Consider the following 21,348-nt stretch of genomic DNA (forward strand, 5'->3'; position numbering starts at 1 on the left):
TAATATATATATATATATATATAATCTATCTATATCTATATCTATCTATCTATCTGTATTCGATGACCCTCAGTAATTGTCATATTATTCTATGGTGATTTCCCGCTTTATACCATACTCGTTGAATTTGCTTTCATATTCTTCAAGTCTGTGTCATGCTTGGGTTTAACGGCACTTGCAACACAAATAGGTCATATAAGCCCCGAAGATTAGAGGTGTTACAAGAGAGTAACATACACAGAAAAGAACGAGGAGAGATAATGACGGTTGTTTGTTAATGGGTAAAAAAGGAACAAAACCACACCCCAGAGCACCCGCCAACCTCCTGCTTGAGTTATGCATTTAAGATTGAAACTGCTTTCAATTTTAATCATTTTCCCCCTTATAGCAAGTAACAGAACTCTTTAAAACAAAATTAGTGATGTTTTTCTTTTGAAAATCGGACCTTTATTATGGAAAGTGTGCCCGTTTCTTTTTAGGGATAATAGACATTGGACTCCCGACGTCACGATTATGACGTATTTAAACGGTAAACAGAATTTTACTCTTAATGTACTTGAATTTTATTTTTATATATTGATTCTACATAAAACAGCAAACAAAATGATACCTCAATGGTCACGATACAACTATTATTAAGGATTTTATGACGCTGTGAAGCAAAATTTCGAGTTTTAGTGGCACAAAATGCAGTGCAAAAATTTGGCCAAATCAGGGCGAAAATTGATTCACAAAAGCGGTCGCTGCTTCTAAACTAACAAAGACAGCACAAAAATTTTAAAAGCTCTGAAAACAGAAAGCCAAGCTCTTTTCAATAATCTAAATTTCAGTGCCCCTGGAGAAGTTTGAAAATTTCACTGAAGTGCCTAGTTTATTGATCTGACAAATAAACAGCAATTAATCTCTTTTTTAGTTTACTAATAGTTTTTATTTATAAATTCTCTGATCAGGCCAAGGACTTTAAACTTAAACAACTAAGGGGGCTCTCGTGGTCAAGAGGTTACGATGTTCGCCTCCAATTGGAATTCAATAGGTCCCGGGCAGTCCCGGGTTCGAAACCTAACAGCGACGGATTTTTTTTTCTCTAAAAAATGTCCCCCTTTCACCTGATCCTTTCCTGCTCTCTAACAATGCTTTGCCGTCTGCTTTCTTCCCCACTTTCTGTCGCCACCCCGTCACATCCTTTGCCCCTTCCTCTGGGCTCCTGACAGCGACGCAATATTTTCTTTTCTATAATGCTCTCCTTTCACCTCCTCTCCTGCTCTCTAACAATGTTCTGTCGTCTGCTTTAGTCTCCACTTTCTGCCCCCACCCTCTCACCTCCTTTTCCCCCTCCTCGCTGGGCTCCTGACTCTTTCTGCAGCCTTTCTATTGCTACCCCTTGGCTCCTTTTAACAAGTTGCGCACGTTAAAGATCCCTTGGTGGTCCAAAATCGATTAAAAGTAGGCTTCGGTCGCCACCCGGGCAAAATTCAAAATTTCTTACCAACTGAAAATGTTTAATGTGTCCCACACGCTCATATGATCTTAGGTCTATATGCAGTTTTCGAGTGCCATAAAAACACTTACCACCACCACCAACAACAACAACAATAGCAGCAACAGCAACAACAACACCACCACCACCACCAACAAAAAACAAAACAACTTACTATAGATTGTTATAACCTCCTTGGATCAGCTAAGAGGCCGAGGCTGGGCGCCTCAGACCACGCACGTTTTGCGCTGGAAAAATTGTGTCATTATCTGTAACTTTCTGTCTGCCCATACGCAACGCACATTTAACGTTGGAAAAAGTTTTGTACACAAACAGCACGTACAGTTTGCGTCCTTACGTTGAATCTGAGAGTCTGTTTTTTCCCCCTGTGATTGTCTATTTACAGTTGCCAAGGACTTTAAAAGTCAGAGAGCGCGCACACGCACGAACACACACACACACACACACACACACACACACACACACACACACACACACACACACACACACACACACACACACACACACACACACACACACACACACACACACACACACACACACACAGGCTTGTGACGAAAAATGACCTCCTTTTTTGACAGACCAAGACCAAGACCATCAATGATTTATTTATAGAGGCACCATGTCCAGGTGCTGTTTTAGCCTCTTTTTCCTGTATTCGGAAATACAGAGCACGGAAACCCCCCCACTGTTTTTGACAGACCACGGAAAAAGTAGCGCATGCGTCCCCACACTGCTCTTGAGCAAAACAAAGAACGTTCCCTTTTAAGGAAATTTAGAAGTTTTCAAGTAGATAGATCTACTAAGATCCCCCCCCCCCTTTTTTTTTAAAATTACCATCCTATGATCGAAAGCGTCTTCGTGTTCCTATTTCGTATTTTCTGCTGCCGGAGTGGGAACTGTGGGTGAACGACAAAGAACAAATTGACAGAACCATTAAAAAGCCAGTGAGATCTTTGGATATGATTTTACTAGAATATATGAAATGTATAAGATAACAATATAAAAAAAAGATAAACAATATTATAAACGATCCCCCCCCTTTCCACCCAAAGTAAGATCTCGCAGCGGCAGACGTAGCCTACTACTAAAAGCTAAGAAAGAAAGATACAAAATAAGTTGGGTTTTTTTGGTAACCATCTAGATCTAGATCTAGTATAAGGCTAGATCACGGAATTCTATTAAGTGTTGAATTAATCTGCTGTCAGAATAAACCTCAAATATTTCTTGCTGTTTTTAATACATGTAGGGTATCTATATAACTGCATGCATGCCTAGATGTAATAATTAGCCTAATGTCTATCATACTGATAGATTTCTGCGTAGCCGAATGATGCATCTAATGTGATCTGAAGAACATACTTGGGACAGGCAGGCCAGATATGGCAGACAGATCTGTCAACTTCACTTTTCTTTTCATACTGCATTTTAATGAGAGTAATAGATCTATGTAATTTAATTTCTGCCTATTCCTGCATGTGTTTTTACGGTCCTGTATAGCCAAGGAAAAGTTCCCTCTGGGACAATAAAGTATTACATGTATAATTAGGCCCTATCTTATTTTATCTGATCTACATAATTTGTTGCGTCAGTTTATGTGGAAATCCGGTGTAACCCACACAAACCGACGGAAATGCAAACTTATCAAATGGAACGCTCTGTGGGTGCGTACCCTAACGCAAAGCTCGTTAACCCTAACCCTAGGAAGCCAAGCCCTAACCACAGAATTCTACACATAAGTGTAGAATTCTGTGGCCCTAACCCAAGACAGGGGCCTACTCTTTTGTGTTTCTATAGAAACGGAAATTTACCATGAAATCAAACAAGCACATAATATGTCAACCGACATGATGATAACAACACAATTTTCCCTTGAAATCAAATGAGCACACAAAAGGTCAGCCGATATGATGTTTTGCTTTACGACTTCCGCATAGCCCTCGATAGGAAAAAGTGGGCCGTGTTATGAGCACAGAGATTTGTCTGCCATAAATATCTGGCCTGCCTGTCTCAAGTATGTTCTTCAGATCAGACCATATCGAATTTTGACAACATGTCAGGGAAGAAAAAAGCGTAAGTTATGGTATTTCATAACGCTGTTATTTCTGTTAGAAGTAGAATCTATAGACTTTTCAAAAAATCAATTTACAAAGTCGAAATCCATATAAATCCAGTCACATCGAGAGAAGTCAGCTGAGACTCCCAATACTCCCATGGGCCATGCTATCATGAAAGCCTGGTCTTCGCTTTGTTCGATTTTCACTGTAGAGTGGTGAAATTGGGCTATAATAGTGCTGTAGCATAGTGTTCTACTACAAATGTTTTGTATGTAGGTTAGTGGGCGGCATTACCATTATTTCAACCCATGCGTGATCTTGACTTGGTTAGTCTGATTTGTAAGTCTGATTCTATTTTTGGCCTTTGAGTCAGAAAGTTGTGACTTATCAGCTGGATTTGAGAAGGCTACATGAGTTAATTAGTAAAATTTTACATACATGTGGTAGTTCTTTACTCACCGGAGTTTTCTACTCGACTGCCGTGTAGGACAGTTGTGTCAGGTGGTGTTTTTCGTGTGAGCACTTCGCAAGTCCATGCGAAGTCATGATCATGTCAGCTGCTGTGAACTGAGTGTTCAGAGAGTCACTACATGGCCCCCCACCAGCGCTGACATGACAGGAGGTTCTAGAACTGGAGAGGTGGTCTCACGATACGTCCTGAACGTGAGACCTTCCAGCCTGCTTGTTGTGGTTCCTGTAGAGTAACAGGAGTGGATTGTACAGCTTGGGTAGACTGGGTTGAATTGTTAGTATTTGCGCTTGGATTCACAAGCGATGAAGACGGAGGTCGCCCACGTCTTGGAGCCTGAGCAACACGTACTGGTTGCGACAGATCCACAAAAGCTGGTTTAAGTCGGTCGACAGAGATGTGTTCCGCGTGACCACCTAGATCGACAAGAAAGGTTTTGTCCAGCCTTTCTAAAACCTTGTACGGACCAGTATACGGGCGCTGTAGGCGTTTTTGGTGAGCGTCGCAGCGGATGAACACGAACTTGGCTGTGTCTAGTGACGAGTGGGTGTTGGAGGTAGGTGCACAGTGCAGTGATGTCGCCTTGGCTAGTTGTGACTGCATTTGGGATCGTAAGTTGGCGAGGCTCCGTGACTGGTCGAATGGTGAAGTGTCACTGGTAAAAAATTCGCCCGGTACTCTGAGTGGTTCTCCATAAACTAGCTCAGCGACAGAAGTTCCTAGGTCCTCTTTTGGGGCAGTCCTCAAACCGAGCAGTACCCATCCCAGTTCATCGAGCCAGTTCGGGCCTTGGAGTCTTGCTTTGAGAGCACTCTTAAGGGACCGGTGGAATCGCTCAATCAATCCATTGGATTGAGGGTGATAGGCTGTTGTATGATGAAGATTGGTACCAAGGCGCTCGGCCATCTCTCTCCACAAGGCAGAAGTAAACTGAGGGCCTCTGTCGGATGTGATGTCGACAGGGATGCCAAAACGGGCGATCCAGTGATTGATCAGCGCACGGCCACATTCTGTTGTTGAGGTGTCCTTGAGTGGGATAGCCTCTGGCCATCGTGACGTTCTGTCGATGATTGTGAAGAGGTGAGTGAAGCCCTGAGATGGGGGTAAAGGACCTACAAGATCGACATGAACGTGACTGAACCTCTTTTCAGGCACGGAAATCTTCTCGATGGGTGCCTTAGTATGCTTTTGCACTTTGGACGCTTGGCAGTCCGTACATTCCTTGGCCCACTTGCTGACTTCTTTTCTCCCTTCAGAGGTTCGTAGAGAGGGCGTAGTACTGAAGCAGCTCGAGGCAGAAAGCGATGGTAGAAGTTTAGCATTCCCAGAAATTCTTGGAGTGCTTTGTGGGTGGTTGGCAGCGGGAATTCTTCTATAGCTTTGACTTTAGAAGGGAGTGGGGTAGATCCATCTCGTGTGACTCGATGGCCTAGAAATTCGATTTTGGTCACTCCAAACACGCATTTTTCTAACCTAACAACTAGGCCCGCTTCTTCGAGTCTTTTGCAAACTTGCCGTAGATCTTTAATATGTTGAGCTGCTGATGAGCTGGCAATGAGTATATCATCCAGATAGATGAATGCGCACGAGATGTCCTGCAGGACGGAGTCCATAAGACGCTGGAATGCCTGGGCGGCGTTTCTAAGGCCGAATGGCATCCGTAGAAATTCGTATAGGCCGAATGGTGTGATGACGGCAGTTTTCGGAATGTCCTCCTGCGCAACTGGGATTTGGTGGTAACCTCGAACGAGGTCGATTTTGGAGAAAATACTTTTGCCAGCGAGTCGTGCTGAGAAGTCTTGAATGTGGGGAATCGGATAACGATCTGGGGTAGTTCTATTGTTGAGTCCACAGTAGTCGCCACAAGGTCGCTAGTCTCCATTACCTTTCGAAACCATGTGAAGAGGTGAAGACCAGGGACTGCTAGATCGTCTAATAATTCCCATTTCCTCCATTTTCAGAAATTCAGCTTTGGCGATGGCTAGTTTGTCGGGGGGTAGTCGACGTGCTTTGGCATGTACGGGTGGACCAGTGGTGGGGATGAAATGGGAAACACCGTGCTTCACTTCGGATGCCGAAAAGGTTGGCTCGAGGATTTCGGGAAACTCTGTTAATATCTTCCTAAATTTGTTGCTTTCTGGGTCCACTATGGCTAGCTGAGAATCTGAAATCTGACCGATAGTACATGGGTATGCTTTGAAAGATTGAGCCTCTATCAGTTTCTGACCACGAATGTCTACCAGTAGGTTGTGGCGGCGAAGAAAGTCAGCACCAAGTAGGGCCCGCTTTACATCGGCGATGACAAGCCTGGCGTCGAAAGCATTGTTTTGGAAATGAATGGTGGTGTTGAGCGCTCCATATGTATTGATTTTGCTACCATTTGCGGCTAAAAGTGGAGAGCCTGAAGTGTTCGCCTGTTTGTCCCGCCATGTTGCAGGAAGAACCGAAACTTGGGCTCCCGTATCGATTACGTAACGGCGGCCAGAGACAGAGTCCATGATAATCAATTGAGCTTTTTGTGGGCCAACAGAAGGTTCTGAAGCAAGACTGAATTCTGCTGGCCCACCTACTCGTTTCCCTGAACCGCAGATGCTTTTTTGGGGGCTTTGTAACTGCATGGCGGAACGCATTTTTTGGCGTTTGGTCCGAATCTGTGGTGGTAAAAGCATAGACCTGTCGAGTGGCAAGGTCTGGGCTTGCTAGCTGCCGTTGTGCGATCTACTGCCAGTAGTGTCGCGGGTGGAGCAACGGCAAGGAATAATTTGTCGGCATCTTGTGCTAACGTGCGGCAGTCGAGATGGTCGAATGTTGCCAGGGGGGCTCTCACGTATTCAGGCAACTGTTGAAGGAATAAGTGTCTGAAAAGGAAGCACGGTTCGTGGGCTCCCAGTAGGGCTAACATGGAGTCCATTAATTCTGATGGCTTACGGTCTCCTAACCCCTGTAGTTTAAAGAGCGCTGATGCTCTTTCCGTATCTGACAAACTATATGCCGACAACAAAAATATTTTCAACGTGCTGTATTTGTTGTCTTCTGGTGGGTTGGTTAATATTGAAAGTGCCCGAGTTGCTGTGCTGTTGTTGAGGGCGGCGACAACATGATAGTACTTAGTTTCGTCTTGAGTAATATTTCGCAAAGCGACTTGCGCTTCAGTTTGGGCAAACCAAGCTTCCGGCCCGGCTGTCCAAAATGTTGGTAGTTTAATAGAAACTGCACTTACTTGACAATCCTGTTCACACATTTTGAAGGGATGGTAAGGGTTGTGACGAAAACGCAAGTCCGCTCAAATATGATTCAAAATATAATCCAAAACAGAACACACAAAGTTGAAATTGCGTTTCAACTTGTTGGGGTCACCAATGTGGTAGTTCTTTACTCACCGGAGTTTTCTACTCGACTGCCGTGTAGGACAGTCGTGTCAGGTGGTGTTTTTCATGTGAGCACTTCGCAAGTCCGTGCGAAGTCATGATCATGTCAGCTGCTGTGTTGTGAGTTAACTGAGTGTTCGGAGAGTCACTACACCGGGTATTTTTATTGGCCACCTCTTTTCTCACCCGGAGTGAGAATAGTGCAGGCGAGTCTTGTGGCTATTCTCACCCGGTGCGCGTTCACCAAATTTTGCGTTCACCCTAAACCACAGAATTCTACACTGTGATAACAGAAAAATTGTAGAATTCTGTGCCGTGAACAAACGTTCCATTACAACTGTAGCCTACTAAAAGCGTACAATTTTGTCTGTGGGCAGTGGAGAGAGAGAGAGAAAGAGAGAGAGGAGTAGCGCGAGAATTTCCGGGCAAAACAAAATGGCGACCCGCGTAGTTCGGCTCGATTCGAAAAGTTAAATAGCTGTAGCATCTTTGTAGACAACCAAATTAATTTACTTTTGTGTTTTAACATCATTTTTAAACTTTGTTTTGGTCAAATTGATCGTCCACACCGATAGACAGTATTCAGAATGAGACAGAGAGAGAGAGAAGAGGGGAGGAGTTGATCTTGCGAGAACTTCCGGGCGGGTGAGAATAGCCACTTTCATTTTTATTTTATGAGGAGAGCAAAGAAAAAACAGGAAGCCTAATGGAAGAAAACCTCTTTGGTACTTGGTGGACTCATTCGTGACATCTATTCATCTATTCTATTAGATGCTATCTGTCTCAGAAAGTTCAGCTGTTTTTTTTTCTTTTTTCTTAGTATCCTAGATCTAGATCTCCGTATTCGTAGAGCAAATTAATCAGATTTGCTGCAAGACTTGTGACTCTACCATCTGTCTGAGCTGTGTCAAGTCTTCATCACTGAAGGGATAGAGGAACAGGCTTGTCATTCATGTGTTCCCTGTGTTGTGTGTAACACTAGTTAGATGTGTGCTTTGAGAAAGGTCCAAGGTGTCTGAAATTTTAGATATTAAAATAAAAGGAGGGCATATTCTTATTTTGTTCTCATTGTAAATTCAATGCTGAACTCGCAGACTTTAATTTTTTCAAAAATGCCTTGAGGAGTTTTAAAGATAGAATCTATGCCTCATTTTGTAACACAGGGTATGAAAACCAAATTTAATACCCCCGCCCCAAAATTTCTGGCAAATTTTTTTTACCTTTGGTACAACATGTTGAAAAAATAACTTATAAAAATATTTAGACTTAAATTATAATAATATTCTTTCTGTATGTTATATTTTATAAGTTTTATCAGTAGTGGCTCGTGGTTTATAGAACTGACCGGCCGTCATTCACGTCGACTATTCCTTTCCTTCACAACACACACACACACACACACACACACACACACACTTACACACACACACACACACACACACACACACACACATTTTCTCTCTCTCTCTCTCTCTCTCTCTCTCTCTCTCTCTCTATTTATTTTATACCCATACTTTCGCTATCCCCACCCCCTCCCCCACTCACACACACACACACACACACCACTGTAAACATTGTAATATACTGTGAAAGAGCTAAAATATGCGTTAGTTTTCAAGAAACAATATTATGAATAACGTATGATAGAAGTTACTGAGATTAATAGACACTGACTTGATCGGCAGAGAAAAAAAACACTACTAGGCCAGAAAACAAACTGAAAGTGAGAGGCAATAAACTGCTGGTCCTGGCCTTCAGTACTGTACTCGTACTTTCTACACCCCCACACTAAATATCGACGAGCACTGGACCCGTTAAATTAAATATATGTAATAAGAATTGTCCTGTATGATGACAAAAAGTTAATTGATACTGTACCAGTGACGCTGTCCCAAGCAGATCAAGTCTACAATCAGATAGTATACAAAGCTGGACAAAGTTAGCACACAACAGTTTCTGATCATTATATCATCAAATTTTTTTTCTTCAACGCACTTCTCACTTCTCAGAACAGAACACTGTGTTGTAACAAAGTGGGGAAGTGTGTCAAATGCTAATTATAGAACTTGGTGTCTAGCTGGGGTGACGGTGGAAAAGGGGAGGGAAGGGAGGGGGTAGGCCTGGCCCAGACTCTGACAGCCGAGTGCCTATCGCTCCTTGTTAAAATTCTCCTTATATATCTTCACTAGACAATTCCTCCTTCCGCCGGCCAGACTCCTAGGGGCCAGGCCAGATAAGTTATTAGAGGGGAGAAAACGATGAGTAAATGTCAAACAGGAACTATAGGTGGTTAGAAAGTCAATAAACAAAAAAAATTAGTGCCATGCTAACAATAAATGTTCTGATAGTAATTAGAGAAAGGCTGAATGATAAATACATGTTTTGCTGATAAAATAATACATGTGTCTGTGCTGCTCAAGACAGTCTCAATCTTAATTTTGTAAGCTACAAAGAGGCCAATTTGGCAATTTAAGGGATGCCCTCTATTCCTTCTCAGGGCTGTCGATGGATTTGTCCATGGGACTGACGTCATCGTTAGGCCAAAGCCCGCCGTGTGTTTGGCCTGGTACGTAGTAGCCTACAAAGTTCCGGGAAGTGACAGCTTGATGGGAGGGGAGACGATTTAAAGTTACGAGCCGGCGCTATAACAAACGTGAAGGAATGAGGCTCTGTCGTGACAAATAAACAGCAGTGAATCCCACTTCTCTATTTGAGCGCCTTCAAATCGGCTAGGTGCTTTTTGAATGTTGATACATGTTTGTTTGGATTTACTTAAAACTGAATGAAAATCATCATCAACAATAAATCTCCTGTCAACAGTCCAGCTGTAAAAAATCTGACCGGCACCGCCGGTCTTGTCCAGTTAACAAACCGCCCCTGAGTTTTATACTGTTAAACGTGTGTTTTCTGATGGAACTATACATTTTTTACCAGGTACAACTTTTTTTGCCATTTCACCCCTTTGCTCAAAAATAGCTTTGCCGACAACTGGGACCTTTCTCCAGGCAAACACACATGGTGCAATGTCATGGTTGCTGTCATCTTTGTTATTAAACCCTCGTAGCGCTCCAGGCGACAAAACTCACCTCCCCCTCTCTCACTCCGCTGAGCGCGCGAGGCAACTATAATTACCAACGGCTCTAGAATGGTTCAACCAATCAAATTCAAGGAAAAAATAACCCAGGGGTCAAGGCACTGCGTGCCTTTGTGGGTTCTGTTAGGGATAGACTCCATAATGTTTATTTAGGTCAATTACCCAGTAGCACTTAACAGTGAATGAATGATTGGTTTCATTTAAACAGCTTTCAGTTTATTATTTTGAAAACCATACTTCTGGAAAGGGAAGTCCTTTCTGAATTTAGAAATGTATACTTGTCTAGGGTTTTGGTGAATGTCAAGATACAAAATGAAACAATTTCCCTGCATGGGCCTCAAACGACCCGGCCAGCGCTTCGGGGCAGGTCATGATCGGTCAAGGCTAAGCGAGTCCGGCATGGAGCACGCTCAGCGCTTCCGGTAAGCGCTACGAGGATTAATATTTAATATGTTATTTTTTCTTCAAGTGGCAGTATGAGAAAGTAATTTTTGATGTGTGGATTAAATCTTCAGCTGGTCTAAGACTGGTGGCATTTATATATTTTTGTGTAAGGACTGATTTGTGTTACGAATCCAGTGTTGGTCCCACAAAGCTATTTTATAATCTGTCAGCGTGAAGTGCAAACTCAAAACATCACCAAAGACTTACTGTACTAAAGATCTGTCAATCATCAATAATGTGCAAGTTAAATATTCTGTCAGTGTGAAGTGGAAACTCAAAACATCATCAAAGACTTAGTACTAAAGGTCTGTCTATCGTCAAGAATGTGCAACTTTAATATTCTGTCAGGGTGAAGGGGAAACTCAAAACATCATCAAAGACTTAAAGTACTAAAGATCTGTCAATCGTCAATAATGTGCAACTTTAATATTCTGTCAGGGTGAAGGGGAAACTCAAAACATCACCAAAGACCAAAGATCTGTCAATCATCAATAATGTGCAACTTTATTCAACAGAGACCTCAAAGTAATCATTCTAGGTGATTACGCTGTGGGAAAGACATCTTTGATTTGCCGCTACATTGATGGCAAGTTTCAGACTCAGGAGCCTGTAAGTGTGCAATAAGTTACATTCTTAATGCTGGATAGGTCAGTAGGCTTTTGTGTTAAATTTACAGCTTTACACTTTAAAACAGAAAGAGCTGGAAATGTCTATCTTTGTCATTTTTAAAAAGTATAATCTGAAGTATAAGAAAGTGGTTGCAGTATCCACAGTGATGCCCCGATGGTCACCCTTTCAGTGGGGAGGTGAAGGCAGCACAGACGGTGCGCCATTGTCTGTGGTGTTGTAGTTTGTATTAATAATAATTGCATTAGTGTAACACATACCACGCTCTACAGCATGCTCTATGAGCTTTACAACCTTTATTGCCCTAGCAAAATTCGAGAACAATCAGAGACATTCTCGGTTTCCCGAGAAGCGTACTATGCAGACTGCGGATTTTTTGTGTTCAAACACTACCGCAAATTGTCAAGATCTTTCACTGTCTATAGCCGGGTACCTGTTTTCAACTTAGTGAAGTAAGGAAAATTCGTATTAAGTGCCTTTTCCAAGGACACTACGTCAGGCCCCTGATGGGATTCGAACCCATGACCTAACGGTTGCGAGTATTTCATTTCTTCATGCAGAAGATGATTTCACTAAATGGGGAAGTATTTTACAGAGCTTCCCCATCTGCGAGCACTATTCTGTATCCCACCCAGCGAGGGTTGGCCTTCTCATTAGTGACAAGCAGGGGGAAGCAATCCACTCTTTACTGATCAGAATTTTATAAATAAGTAAGTGCATAGAGCAGAAAGTTAGTACCATTACAATCACATGAAACTACAGAATTTTGTTAGTGGTCGTCTGCTGTCACCTTGTTGAAAGAAATCAGAATACCACTAGGTTACAATCAGAATATTGATTACGTGTCTAGCTTAACACTATTGAATGTTAACAATTATTGTTCGTTTATATTATACATGATGTGACTGTGAGCCTGTTAATGAGTGCCTGCATACTGTTGTATTTTTATGGATATGTGCACAGATGTTGTGTGGAGGAGAGGATGTGTGAGAGATTGTGCGTGTATGGGTGTGCGCAGGTGCACGCGTATACATGTGTGTGCTTGTGTGTGTGCATGTGTTTGTTTTGTGCATGTGTGAATGTGTATGTGTGTGTGTGTGTGTATTTGTGTGTGTGTTTAGTCAAAGAACATTTCAAGATTACTTTTTAAAAAGTGTTTTTATTGAATGAGTGTGAATGCAGAAACTATTTGTTTTTATATGCTTTGTGTCAAGGGTTTCACTCCATTGCGATGAGTACCCCCCGGGGAGGTGCTACTGACCGAAGTGTTTTTAGGTCATTCCCAAAGAAGGGATATTAACCTGTTCTTATGCGCAGTAGATTTGTAAATGGTCTGATTCATCGATGTCATGCTCATAACTATTCCTGGACAGCAACAGGGAACTGCTCCTTTTTCTTTCCTAATCCTTACTATCGTCATTTTGCCTCTACTTCTTTTGTATGTTTTTCATACTCTTGTGACCCGCTATTTCCGGGGTGCCTTGATAGTTGAAGCAGACTTTGTGCTTTTGAAGCTAGAGAGGTGAGCAGAGTAAGTATGATTTCCTGTAAGGACTTCTCTGTTCACATCCACCCCTTGGTGCTCATATGACCTTATGCAGCTGCGAGCGTCGTAAAACCTCTACTAAAACAAAAAAAATTGCGATTAGTTGCTCTGCTGTCTCATTCTTTTCTTTAGTCTTTTAGGTATGTTTACTGTTTTCCTTGGCTTTTTTACAGTTGTTTTTCTGTTTTTTTCTGTTAATGTACTCTCTTCCCTTTATTGTTTTGTCCCGTCTTTCTTGTATCCCTCATGAAGACCATCACTGCTAGGATGATGGTATTAATAGCAGAATACCTGTTGAAGTGTGATCAAATCCCCTTGTCAAACGGTGCATCAAGCTATCCTAATGTCTTGTAAGCTTCTTACTTTTCCTGACACAGAATAATTAATGGCTGGACCTCTGCGGTAAAAGCCGGGCATGTCTTCGACATGTAGTGAAAATATGCCTAGCCTTTTTTTTCCACGACAGGTCGTGAAAATGCGCATAGATTAATATCAATGAAACAGTGTACACCTTTCAACCACAAAAAATTTGAAATATTTTCTGTGGTGTGTTTCGTGCCTGTCATCATTGAGTGCCAGATCTTCTACAGACATGGATGATCATGGATCTCCGTTCCTTCATTTGCTCAGATGCTCTCAAAAGAGCTGCATTATCCTGATCTTTCATCTTCCATCTGTTTAGGCTTTACAAGTAGGTTGCCGAGTGTGAGCTAGATGTTCAAGGCCTTTACGTTTGTTCAAGTGTCCCAGAAACTTTTGCCTTTTCCTGATCGTTTTTGATTAGTGGGCAGCCCACATGGGCTTCTTCAAATGCTACTTCATTTGATTTCTCTTCCTTCCAAGAAATTCTCAACAGTTTAAAAACACTTTTCTGTTGCTTCTATTTTATTTTCACGGTCTTTAGTGATTGTCCAGCATTTACATCCATAGAGTCATTAAACTTTTTATATTTTTCAGGAGTGGGCTCATTTTATTGAAACTATCTGTAACCTTTGCAATTCTTTGTTTTATTTTTGTGGAACATTTGGCATCAGGTATAATTATATATCCTTAATATTTCAACTGTTACAAACTTCTTTGATCTTATTTATATCTGTACCATGTTTATTTTTCAGACTGTTGGCGCAGCATTTTTTCTCAAACAGTGGGGACCGTACAATGTGGCAGTATGGGTACGTAGTTGTAGAAACTTCTGTCATATGGTTTTTTTGCACAACTGCTTTTGTGTTTGCTTTGTCTTCTCTCCCCCCCCCCCCCCCCCCCCCCCAGAATAAGGACAAACATTCAGGTCACCAATGTGCTACCATAGAATTACAAAGATCTATCTGCTCAGTACCTAGTTTTGAGAAATTTGAAGCAAAAAATTTTGAGTTTCATATGTCACGCTTTTTCTTATGCAGTTCTTTGAATATCTTTATAACGACTCTGAATAATCTTATGATTTTGATGGAGCAGATAGAACATCTGGTCTCTGACCTCATGATCTTAGTCACTCAAAACAGCCAAAAATGTCAGGTAGAACTTTGTAATTCTAAGGTAGCAAATTGTCACCAAATATTGTCTCGCAGCTCTTGTCTCGGAGACGGTTGCCGTAACACTTTTATATAATAGATAGCATTCGTATAGCACAAAGTCCGGCTCAACAGCAAGCTCTATGCTCTGTACAATCTATATTATCATCCCAGCAGACCTAATAACATTCTGAAACGAATTCAACTTCCTGGGAATCATAGTCTAAGCATCAATTTTATAGGCGCCAGACACTAACATACGGACAAGATCTTTCGCTGTCTATGGCTGAGTATCCATTCCCACACGGGTGAAGAGAGGACAGTTCATGTAAAGTAGCGAAACGACTAGCAGCTAGAGCTAACAACACCCGAGAATCCGGCTTCAAATCAAGCGGAAGACCAAGAAAGACCTGGCTGGATGGGGTTAAAAAGGTCCTAGAACAACATAACTTCTATCACTGACGCTACACACCTAACACAGGACGGAAACTTTCACCTCCCCTCGACATCCTAAGGATACCAGAGGGAGAAAAAAGTAAAAAGTAAACTGAAAGAATGAAGTTTTCTGTGCACACACATAGTTTCTGAGTTGCAGGATTCTTGCATCTTATTTTTAATAGTAATTATAATAAGAATTGTTTGTCTGTCAGTGTCTGATGAGGATTAATGCATTTGCAGACAATTATTTTTTTATGTACACTAGCAATGAAAAGTTTATTTTTATATAATTATCTTAACTCATTCACTTTCATCTTGATTATTTCCCATTTCGAAATTGCATTGAAAAGGCTATTTTTATAATTTTGATGTCTTATCTGGGTAATTTTATACAAGATGATATCATATGTGGACTCCCAAGTGAAAAGGTGGTTTTTATTATATTGTTATCTAAAAAACTTTTTCCCAGGATACAGCTGGGGATGAACGATACTCGGGTCTCTCTCACTTCTATTGCCGCAGCGCAGGAGCGGCCATCTTGGCCTTCGACTTGAACAACCCCAAGACATTTGAGTCTTTATGGTGAGAAAAAAATCTATCATTTTTTCTTTTTCTGAGCACTCTGATAGATCTTAGGGGTAGTCAGTCATCTTGAAGTTTTTCAGTCGGCACTGTAGCTGATTTTTAGGAAGTCGTAAGCCTGCAACAGAGATGCCAACCCTCACTATTTTGGCGTGAGACTCACGAAAACACGACCCGTCTCACGCCTCAACGATTTTCTGTGTAATCTCACCAATTTTCATGGTCGTGTTAAATAGAATCTTGTATGGAATAAAAACCACTAGGAGACCAGTCGTAATAGTTACAAAGACTCAGCATTGCAAACCGCTTCCGTTTCTGTTTAGAGGTTTTGATCTGCCATTTGGACCTAATATGCCATCGCCGATCATGTATTTGGCTCTCCTCTTTTTCCGTGTGTTGAAGCATTTTGGCATCGTTACTCCAGACTCGTCTTATGTGATTTTTGGACTTATTGAATATCATATTACTGTCCGTTACGCAGCCTAACTAAAAAAATTCAAATCTCATTAAAAATTTACTTGGATCTCACTAAAAGTTTTCGTCTTAGGTTGGCATCTCTGCTGCAACTAACTCCAGGTGGAAACTTCGAAGGGAATGGTTTGTTTTTAATATTTTTCATTTTCATCAGTCCTGCCTAAGACAGCCACCTGTCTTAGACGGCCACCTGTCTTAGACGGCCACTTTTCTCCTCCACAATCGGTGGTCATCTTATACAGGTTTGACTGTATATATGTGTCACAACGCAGTGGAATGAGGCGCTCGTCAATCTTTGGGCATCTGGAGTTATTGGTTTCGTTTTAAAGCTTGTTCGTGTCTTGCTTTGGAGGAAAAAAATACCAATCTATCTTGAATAGAAGTCGAGATATTTGCAATTGAAGGAAATGGGGGTCGCCTCATTTCAGTGGTAAAATTTGAGAGAAAATGGCAGTCAAGGTTCGACTACTTCCAAAGCTTAAGAGTCCTAGGAAACTGAACAGCTGCAATTTTGGTGCCTTTAATCTACCCTTTTCCATAAAATCAAGACAGAAATGTGTACATTTATATAGACATATAAGGTGTTGAACCAAAAAACAAAAATTCGAGAAAAGAGGAGGCTGGTGTTAAGTTTAAAAACAATTGCTGTTATTAGGAAAGCCTGTGAGTTTTTTTTGTTTGTTCTATCCAGGGCTCGATTTGGCTCCATCCTGGAAGCAGCTAATGAGGACTGTCTGAAGATTGTGGTGGGCACGAAGGTTGACCTCTTGGAGCCAGAACACCGGGAGATCACCATAGAGGAAGGGCGCAAACTGTCGCGCGACCTCAACGAACATATCGACATCCGGAAGCTCCCACATGACCCGTACTTCGAGACATCCAGCCTGGCCAATGAGAACGTGCAGGAGGTGTTTGAGTACATCTTCCAGTACTGCCTCCCTCTCAGCGCTGACCAGAAGAAGAGACATCGGAACCAACAGAAGAGTGTCGTCGACCTTTTGGAAAATAGCGAAGAAGGGGATAAGGGGAAGAAAAAGTGCTGCTGACTTTTTGTCTTTTGATCAGACAGTATTGACGGGAGCAGCAAGGGGAAGAAAGATAAACGGCTGTTGACTTGGTCTGTCTATCATTAACCCCTTCACTGCCGGCTATGAGCTACATAGCTGTGCCGGGGAAAATTGCTCCAATTACTACAAGCGTCACATAGAGCCCCTAACTCAGACACACGATTGAAATTATTATCATCACTGTTACAGTCATTCATAATTTCGTGTAGAACTTCTGCAGCTAAAAAGGAAGGTCGATAGACTCGTCTGTTGGATGCCATTGCGAAAAGCAAACCCCCCCCCCCCCAAAAAAAACCCCTCCCCCCCACAACTCAGAACGTCAACACTTAACTTCTTCAAAACAATGAAAATGGCACTCAGATTCATGGGAGACTACTGTAATATCAATGAGGATTTGTCGTGACACAGTTTTGTCCCTTTAAAAGGTGGAAAATTACACAAAAAATGACTTCATCATAGGCCCACCGAATCAGCGGGCACATGGCACAGGGAAGCACTTCTTGGCCTGCTGAGTCAGCGGGCTGCGGCAGTGAAGGGGTTAAAAGGCTGCTGACTAGTGCTGTGGGATTTTGAGGAAATAAAACTTCATTGATACTCCGAAGCATGAGGTCACTATTCATGCCTCTGGATTACTGCTGTCGAATGTTTTTTTCCTTGTACTCACTAAGTCCAACCTCACTTCCGCTACTGGATATTCACTAACTATTTATAGCACCAGTCACCAAGCGTGCATGGGTTTTCTCGTGCACAGTGCAATGTGAAGGCATCTCATCACCATTCATAACACTTTGAATTTTAAATAGGGGAAAGGGAGCTCATTGCGACAGTTAATTTCATGGAAAAAAAAACATTCACTGTGCTTCAAGAGTCAAGTGCCCTTGCTCGAACTATTCGTGGTGTGAATAATTGTAGTCATCTGATGTCAATTACAGTTTACACATCCGATACCGCATGCTTAGTATTCGTTTTTGCCAAGTGCTAGTGTCGAATTGTTCCAGTTGTTTGGTTCTTTTGATGTAGTTTGATTGTTTATTATGGATCTTGTAGGATAGATCTGCCTGTGGAGGAAGTACTGGCAGATTGGCATTATGTTGTAATTTTTTTGTTAATAAATATTAGTAAATGTTAAATCGACATCAGAATGACTTACATTTGTTCATAAATGAATAGTAATGGATACTCTTAGGAGTCTGAGGCATATTTTATAACTTTTGTTGACTCCTGTTATTACCCTGTCTAGTAACCATCAAGTACAGAGTATTTCTGTTTATCTCAATGATTTTATCAATATTTTTTGCTCTAATTTTACTACGGTTGAGAAAAATGAGACGAAAATCCATAATCTGTTTGCAAAAAAAAATAAAATCCCACGGCATTGGAATGGCTCTGCCACGCTTCGAATAGCTCTGAATAGTAAAAAATCTTGAATGTTAAATAGTGAGGTAGGATGGGCACTGTGGCCCAGCTCTACAACTGACTATGTCTACCATCAGTATCAAGAGTAGAGCCACAAGGACTGCATGTGGAAGAGAGAAAGTGTGTTGAAGTCATTGCCCACGTCTGTCGGGGAACGTCAGCACGAGACGTAGCAAGTACAACTGATTTCTCGCGTCTGTTGCTGCTTTATTATATATATATATATATATATATATATATATATATTTATATATTACATGTATATTATACAAGTACGGAGTACAAGGTGAATACTGGCCAGCCTGATATTGAGACTGTAACATTCCATGTGAGGTTGTTGGCTTTTTAGCGTAGCCGCGTGTGAAACATGGATGGGTGGCTTCTTTGGTTAGATTAGCAATTCGTTTTCATCTGGAATTTTCCATGAAGTGAGTATGATATCGGTGTCGGAAATCTGTAAAACAGTGTTAAAATGGTTTGTTTGGAATGTTTGAACATCTTGCCGTTCCAAGGCTGACCGAAAAATTATTAATTTTTGTATTTTCGTTTTAATGGTTGTCTATAGCCATTCTGCATCTTGTGTCAAAGGCAGGAAGATGTATCTGCACTACAAATAGGAGATTTCACTAAGGCGAACAGATGTAACTGAAGGGCCATGCCCATATTTCCAATGGCAACGTGACGAAACTCAAAATCGTCAAAAGTGCAGATACGTTACTCTGCTTTGGCACGGCAGATTTTTGCTGAAAGCAATAGATGGTTGTAAGGGGTGGGGAGACAATCCATTAACTCTGTTGATGTTGTTGTGGTTGTAGTGATAAGTGCAGGATTGTTGCAGTTGCTGTAATGTTCCATAGAGTGTGTGTTGTCAATGTTAGGTCTCAGAGGGAGAAGTGTAGCTCTGATGTCATTTAGGGCTCTGCGATGGAGCAACTCTGCTGATAAGATGCTAGGCTTTGGTGAGGGTTATGTGTTTTCATATTCGTGCAGGATTGTTTCAGATCCTACACTGTTCAAGACTATATCAAACACAGCGCTCAATGGGTGGTTAGCGGGTGCTCTGGTGTGGTTTGCTCCTTCTTTCCTATCAAACATCTATCGTCCTTATCTCTCCACCTTCTATTTTATGTTTGTTACTCTCTTGTAACATCTCTAATCTTCGGCACTTATATGACCTTATTTTGTTGCAAGTGCCGTGCCGTAAAACCCTTACCAAAACTAAAGGGGTGTAATACTCAAAGCAGAAACCAACCAGAGAGCTGGCATCGTTCTCTAGTGCTTTCACCTGGTCTCACTGTCCCTTGTTGTGACTGTGATGTTGTTGGAGGGGAGAAGCTGGAGAAACTCCTCGATCTGTAGACAGTTTCAGCACAACTGCCGAGCAGTTTTTACGCTCATCAAGACTTATTTTCCATGACTATTTCTAGAAAGCATATAATAATATGGCCTCCTGCTTTCACTGTTTTGTATGCAGTTTTTAAAAATACCTTTATGTGCATTATAAAGAAATTGCTGTGCCAATTGTTTAACCATTTGGTTTGCCATATATATAGCTTTCAGCCATTTCTTACTTAACACACTCTCAACCCCGATTAAAAAAACCCATGACCCCTGAACTCTGTTTTTTCGGGGTATTTTATATTTGCGCTCAGAAGATCAGTCTAGTTAACGTATCTACTTACTTTTCCTCACACACTTATGACACAAGAAATAATTTATAGTAATACAATAAGAAAGTTCAAAGCTTAATTTAATTTTTTCTTTGGTGATTTTAAAATAAAAAATATTTCGTTTTGGTCCCTAGCAGGAATTTTGTGGTCTGGAGCAATGAATCCCTCAATTTGAATCAAGCTAACACTGTCATAAACTGACGAAAGTGTTGGGCCTGTGTAAGAATAATTTTCTTAGGCTCTCTCATTGTGGTCCTTGGCTAAAGTTCCTCTTTGTTTCCTGTCATCCTCTTTGAGCCCTTTAGTGTTGAAACAAAATTGTTTTGCAAGTTGAGGTTTTCTTTCCTCTTGACCTGTCTTTTCCTGTTGTAGCATAAAGTGTTAAACTCTATTTAGATACTCTCATAAATGTTGATAAACAGGATAGGAAGTGTCTAGGGAGACCAGGATCCTGGTCTCTCTATCCTCTTCCAACAGGATACACAAATGACATTTACTCCTTGTACTGTGTGTGTTGTGTAGTGGGAAAACTGAACATCTTCTTGTAGTTATTTATTACATAAGCAGCATGTACGTTCGGGCTAGAAGCAAGCACCAGCTTCCTGTGTATCTGCGCCAATTAGGCTGAGTGAGTGAAAAAAAATAGAATGTTTCAGCTGATGTTTAGGCCATTTGCATGTTGTTTTGGCTGTCCAGGGTCTGTTGATGGCTCGGACATATGAAGCTGTTCATTCAGTAGGTCACGTCAGTCGCCAATGTTATATTATTGTTTTACACTCACCTTTTTTTTTTCCTCACCAGAAATATTTTTTTCTTTACTGAAAATGTTTGTAACAAAATGTTTGAACAAAAGTGTTGTTATGATTGCTTTGCGACTGATTTTTTTCTTTCTTTAAAAACAACAACAACCATTTTTTGGCTTTTAGCAGCTTAATGACCTCCATCCTAATATACTTGTCGTGCCACTGCCCCTTTCTGGACCCAGTGACGAAAAAACTCGCATGAAATTAGAAATTATAACCTTGAACAAAGCAGTCTTACTTTCTCAATTCGGTAGTGAATAAAGTCCCATTTTTCCAAATCAGTG

The 21,348-nt window shown here is 41.4% G+C and overlaps 1 protein-coding gene across 1 annotated transcript; it reads left to right on the forward strand.

The window, feature by feature from the left end:
- Window positions 1-3,435: 3,435 nt before the first annotated feature.
- On the forward strand, window positions 3,436-18,540 carry LOC101846667 (ras-related protein Rab-20). The gene is made up of 5 exons (XM_005103511.3): window positions 3,436-3,571; window positions 11,446-11,539; window positions 14,219-14,275; window positions 15,522-15,634; window positions 16,800-18,540. Exons 1-5 carry the CDS (start codon window positions 3,552-3,554, stop codon window positions 17,152-17,154), a joined length of 639 nt encoding a protein of 212 aa, XP_005103568.1. The 5' UTR covers window positions 3,436-3,551; the 3' UTR covers window positions 17,155-18,540.
- The last annotated feature ends 2,808 nt before the right edge of the window (window positions 18,541-21,348 follow it).

Source organism: Aplysia californica, unplaced genomic scaffold (genome assembly GCF_000002075.1).
Source record: "Aplysia californica isolate F4 #8 unplaced genomic scaffold, AplCal3.0 scaffold00376, whole genome shotgun sequence".
In the NCBI taxonomy this organism is placed as follows: domain Eukaryota; kingdom Metazoa; phylum Mollusca; class Gastropoda; order Aplysiida; family Aplysiidae; genus Aplysia; species Aplysia californica.